At 45.5% G+C, this 6,000-nt stretch overlaps 1 protein-coding gene across 2 annotated transcripts in view; it reads left to right on the forward strand.

Moving 5' to 3' along the window:
- Positions 1-6,000, forward strand: part of LOC109905665 (lissencephaly-1 homolog A) — a 62,976-nt gene that overhangs the window by 43,897 nt on the left and 13,079 nt on the right. For both annotated transcript variants that reach the window (XM_020503181.2, XM_031790781.1), the window contains exons 6-8: positions 2,744-2,912; positions 4,983-5,085; positions 5,210-5,438. In XM_020503181.2, the coding sequence (XP_020358770.1) occupies positions 2,744-2,912; positions 4,983-5,085; positions 5,210-5,438 (501 nt within the window). The remainder of the gene's footprint in view (positions 1-2,743; positions 2,913-4,982; positions 5,086-5,209; positions 5,439-6,000) is intronic.

Raw genomic sequence — 6,000 nt, forward strand, 5'->3', positions numbered from 1 at the left:
CCTTAGCCGTGGTATATTCGCCATATACCACACCCCTCAAGCTTTATTGCTTAAATATGCCAAATCTATGATTCCACTCATTGTCGTTTGTTAATCACAGCTGTTTCTGTATTGTACTATACTCTTTGGACACGTGCTTGTGAGAGAAGGAGAGAAAGAGGGAGAATGCTGTAGCAGGCCTCATTCTCCATCGACTTGCATTGGATTTGCTTATGCTGTATAATATACTCTGTGAGTGTGTTGATTTCTTTAGATATTGTTTTCACAATAACAGAGGAGAGATGTTCATAAAAGGACACTGTGTTTTGCTTTTAGCTGCATTCCCAAAGCGATAAGCTCTGCTTCCTTGTTATTCATTCATTCACCCTGATTCGTCCGCCATTGCTATTTTTACAGCCATCCAGGATTGGTCTGCTGCTCTACCACAGCTAGATACCTTCATGCCCCAGTTCCTCTGTTCCGTACAAATATTTGTGCTGTATATTTTATTCATGTGGAATCAGACTCCTGTTCTCTGTTTTGCCATGCTACCCTTCATTCTCTATTTGACTACACTACCACAAGGGGCCTCCTCTGGCACCACCTACTTCGCCACCACCTCCTCCCAGCTACCCTCTTCATTCCCAGCACCCCCCTCCCCCTTATCTTCCGCTTGAGTGCTGGCCCCTCCGCCTCAACCGCTATCCATCCAACCCGGAGCAGGCCCAATCAGGCCCCAAATCTCACAATCTGCCCCCTCCCCTCTTATGCCGCCTCTTCTTTCCTGGCCTGTCTCGCCTCACTCTTGTCCCCTACTTTCCCTCCAAACCTTGCTGTTAAATCTTATACTGGGGAGCTGAACTTAAGAGCTCTGCACACTCTGACATTCTCTATATTTCTCTCTTTCTCTGACATTCTCTTTGACATTCCGCTATGGCTGTGTTAGTTTGCCTGCAGTCAAACTAGTCTCTTTTTTTCCCTCCTCTTTGTTTAGTATGCAGGGAGTAATTGTCACGGGGCTTTGGTGCTCTGCGGACAAACTGCTTCCTCTCACTCCTTCCCTCTCTTACTCCCTCTCTTCCCTTGTCCACTGCTCTCCCTTCTGCTAACGTAGCAAATCTATACAATCCTTTTTTTAACTTGTTACCAGCCTTGAGCTCGCCACCTTGGCAGTATTTAAATCAGCAAGTTTTGTGAGCAGTGAGCCTTCTCTATTTCACTCTCTTGCTCTCGCTTTCTCCCTTCGCTTTCTCTCGCTCTCGCTTCCCCCCACCTCCCTTTCTCTGCATCGTGATAAGAAACCCTGTCACACAAAACTAGACTGAACAGCTTGAGGTGAACTACTGCTTATGGCAAGAACGACATATGCCTTTAGCATATACTGGACCCCATTATTTTAGTGACTATTTTATAGTGTCTTTCTCTCACAAGTAGGCCTATATTAATTACTGCCTTGGTATTTTGATTTTTCTTTCAATTGAATATAGGTTATCTTCAGTTGGTCAGTGGAAATACTTAATCAATTTGTATCTCGCTCTTAGAGCCACATTGTTACGAGTGGCTAACATAAACACTAAATTAATCTCATGCTGTTGTCAGTACATAAGCACAGTTAATTTTCAGGTTAGCTTCCTCTGACCTTATTACCTAATGACCTTCTGCAGTGCATCTAGACTGCACTTTACTGAGCTAATATTCTACATGGGTCTGCAGATGAAAATGTCATAAAAGCTGGAATTGCACCACCATGTTTCACTACCCCGCCACTTGCATAGGTAGCACAAGCTCAGCAGACCAAGTGATGGTCTTGGTGGTACTGGCAGATTTAACACCACGCCATACTGGGTGGATTTTGTGGTACACTAGACTTGAAACAGGAGGGGAGAGGGGGCGGGTGGAGTTGGCAGTGGAGAAAGCCCAAATGAGGCAGAAGGAGGGGGCTTCTGTCACTGTCTGCCAAAATCCAGCCCCCACCACCCTGCTTGCTCAGCGGTGGAGGAAAAGCTTATCCCCACTGTGCCTGTCTGCCCGGAAACACAGGGTAATGTGATAGCCATTATGCTTGAGATGCAGCCAAACTAGTGTTTTTGAACTTTTTATTTAAGACTCAAATCCCACTGTCAGTATAGACACTCATATTTATTCAACCACCATAGTCTTACTTTTGGATTATTTCCTTCTGACTATCCCAATATGAGGATATTTGAATTGATACGCTTCACAGACTAATGTAGTCTTCTAGAAACAGTCTTTTAATCAGACAAGGAAGATTTTGAAAATGTTAATATGTATGGGGTCTGTGTTTGCATGTTGAGACGCCGTCTGGCTTGTAGGGTCATGATTCTGTGCTATTTGGAGCTCTGGAGACATCTCAGACAGTGAATTGTGGTAGCTAATGTCTAGAGAGTTTGTCTGGCACCCCACCCAGGGTGTGTTGGAGCTCCTGTGATATGACATCAATATGATCTGCTATCCCCATCTCTCTCTGCCATTCTCAGCCTGGAGGCAGTGTCACAGGGTGCAGGCTAGACTAGACCGTGGTATTTGGGCTCTGTGGAGATTTTTTTAGATATTTGAGAGCAGCCGAGGTGTGCGTTTCTGTTCAGGTGTTTGTGTTCATGTGTGTTTTATGTTCACACAGCAGCTGAAGTTTAGAATTGTGTGTTCATGTGTGATCTTCTCTCTCATCTGAGGTGTGTTTGTGTTCTCATTTTCATGTGTGACATGTTTAGACAGCTGAAATAGTGTTTTCTCTCCTCACCAGGTGTGGGACTATGAGACGGGAGACTTTGAGCGGACGCTGAAGGGCCACACTGACTCTGTCCAGGACATCTCCTTTGACCAGACTGGCAAGCTGCTGGCCTCCTGCTCTGCAGACATGACCATCAAGCTGTGGGACTTCCAGGGCTTTGAGTGCATCAGAACCATGCATGGTGAGGGGACAGGAGAGGATGGGTGGGACTGGTTGGAGGATATTATTTGTCTTAGACTATGAGGAGGACCAGGGATGGTGAGGTATGTCTGTTTGGTTCAGGCAAAGCATGGATGAGCAATTCCCGACGTGTATGTGAGAATGTGTTTGGATGGTGCCACATCCTCACTGAAGTTCATGGCAATCTGTTCCAATTCACAGAAAACCCAGTGAAACAAAAGAGCTTCACACAACAACCAAATGATCTGTCACACAGGCTTTAATGTTAATGCCAGCCATTCCACACTTCTTAATATCCTCCCCAATCTAACTCCTATAGGCGGTGGGGACTTGTTCTCTCACCATCTCTCTGTCTCTCTCAGGAATTTTGTCATTTGCACCGTTTAATATTAAGATTTGGAGGGCAGAATATGAGAAGCCTTTTTGTATTCACACACACACACACGTACACCCTCAAGACAAGGTGCTATTTCTCATATCAGCACTCTAAATGTACCAGTCCTTAGGCAGTGTCACTGCCCCCTCCCCTCTTTTAAATCCTAATTGCTGCATAAATTGAAGCGGCATATCTTACGTGTGCCTTCAGGCCCCACTGAAACAGGAGGACACCGCTGGAGTGGCTTTCCTATTCCATTGGAACTGTCGAGAGCTCCTAAAACATATCAAAACTTCGTTTGACATCATATGCCCCTTAAAATCTCTGCCAAAATGTCTCAAATTGCCCGGACTGAGAAGTATACTACATGAATGCATATGAATGCTTAATGTAAATAAGCTGAAAATAAGCTCTTGACTAGGACTCAAGTCATTTTTTAATCCATGTTTGACTTGTAAAGGTTTTCAGTGTGTGTGTGTGCGCGTGTGAGATATTAGCAGTCTCTCTCCAATCCGTTTTGGGTGTAATTTACACCGCGTCAGTTAGAGCTGGCATGTTGCCCCAAAACAGACAGGCTGTGTTCACACTGTGAAGAAACGAGAGCTCTGGGACCTCTTCTCTTTGTCTCCATCTCTCTCTCTCTGCGCCTGCCAGTTCCACTGCGCCATCTTTCCTGTCATCCTCCCATCCCCTCATATTCTCATCCTTTCATTCTCCTTGAGTTCCTTTCTTCCTCTAATTTTCCTTCTCTCCTTCCATTCTCCTTAACCAATTTCCCTTCTCCGTAACCAATTTCCCCTCTTTCCTCACCCTTTCTCATCAACACCTTTTTCTCTCCCCATCTTCTTCTCCTTCTCTCATCCTCTTCCCCTCCTTCCCTGCATCCCTCCCACCAGGCTGGCTGATTTGGTAGTGAAGATTAGGAGAGATTTTGGACAGTCAGTTTAATTATCCTCTTCACTCAGCACCAGATAGCAGCCCTTTTGTGAGGCTTTCACCACCCATTATTATAACAGCCAGTAGAGCACTGTGGGGCTACTGTGCTCCCCAACACACACACGCACACTTCTCATATTTTAAGCTTGCCTTTTAGAACCTACTTATAATTTCTGTATCTTTTTAGCAGATTAAAAATGGCTGCCCTGGTGACTAGGTAATTAGCTGCCTCTTCTCCAGGAACAAAGACACCCTGGGTGTAATTGGCTGTCTCACTACACATGTTAATTGGCTCATTTGGACAAAACCTATTTTATGGCATGTTTAGTTCCGGTGACTTTATCAAGGGGATGGTTAAGGACTTCTTGTCAAAGTGGGTGGCATTCAGAAATGGAAAGGTTTTGGCAGGAATAGCTGGCTAATGCTTTTAGCCCAACTTCGTACTGCCACTGTCTGAAGTACAGTACTTGAACATTTCACCAATAGATATTTCAGTCACCAAGGGAAAGGGGACACCTAGTCAGTGGCACAACTGAATGCGTTAAACCGAGACTTGTCTTCCATATTTAATCAGAGGTGCGGGGGCTGCCTTAAATCGACGTCATAGGTGCCTGGGTGGGCATTTGTTGTTGGGGGTTGCTCAAGGGCAGAATTGTTCTACCTTTTCTGCTTGACAATTCGAACCAGCAACCTTTTGGTTACTGGCTCAGCTACCTGTCGCCCAGTAAAGGTCTCATTGTATTGTCTTTTGTTTTCCAGGACACGATCACAATGTTTCGTCCGTAGCCATCATGCCCAATGGAGATCATATAGTATCTGCCTCTAGGGACAAAACCATTAAAATGTGGGAGGTGGCCACTGGGTAAGTACACTGCATAATAGCAGTCAGTGCTCACCATGAGCCTAAATGTTCTTTGAAAAATTCCCTATGCTTCTGCAAAGCAAGCACCCATCTTTAACCCTTCTCCCCTCTTCCCACCCGTCAGTTACTGTGTGAAGACGTTCACGGGCCACAGGGAGTGGGTGAGGATGGTCCGGCCCAATCAGGATGGCACCCTGATCGCCAGCTGCTCCAATGACCAGACTGTGCGTGTGTGGGTGGTGGCGTCCAAAGAGTGCAAGGCCGAGCTGCGGGAGCACGAACACGTGGTGGAGTGCATCTCCTGGGCCCCTGAGAGCGCTCATCCCACCATCTTGGAAGCCACCGGCTCAGAGGTGAGAAGGTGCTCGACACGAAGATACTGATACACACACACTTCACGAAAGGCTTTGTCTCCTCCTTGGTCCCCAAAAGCAGATCATGTAACCCCTTCGTCGTCAAAACACCCACTGCTGACTCTTCAAAAGCACCTTGCCCTTATGCCCTGTATTTGGATCTGTGCCAAAACCTGTATGTACATACAGTGGTGCAAAAAAGTATTTAGTCAGCCACCAATTGTGCAAGTTCTCCCACTTAAAAAGATGAGAGGCCTGTAATTTTCATCATAGGTGCACTTACACTATGACAGACAAAATGAGAAAAAAAAATCCTGAAAATCACAGATTTTTTAAAATGAATTTATTTGCAAATTATGGTGGAAAATAAGTATTTGGTCACCTACAAACAAGCAAGATTTCTGGCTCTCACAGACCTGTAACTTCTTCTTTAAGAGGCTCCTCTGTCCTCCACTCGTTACCTGTATAAATGGCACCTGTTTGAACTTGTTGTCAGTATAAAAGACACCTGTCCACAACCTCAAACAGTCACACTCCAAACTCCACTATGGCCAAGACCAAA

This window comes from Oncorhynchus kisutch, linkage group LG15 (assembly GCF_002021735.2).
Source record: "Oncorhynchus kisutch isolate 150728-3 linkage group LG15, Okis_V2, whole genome shotgun sequence".
Classification (NCBI taxonomy): Eukaryota; Metazoa; Chordata; class Actinopteri; order Salmoniformes; family Salmonidae; genus Oncorhynchus; species Oncorhynchus kisutch.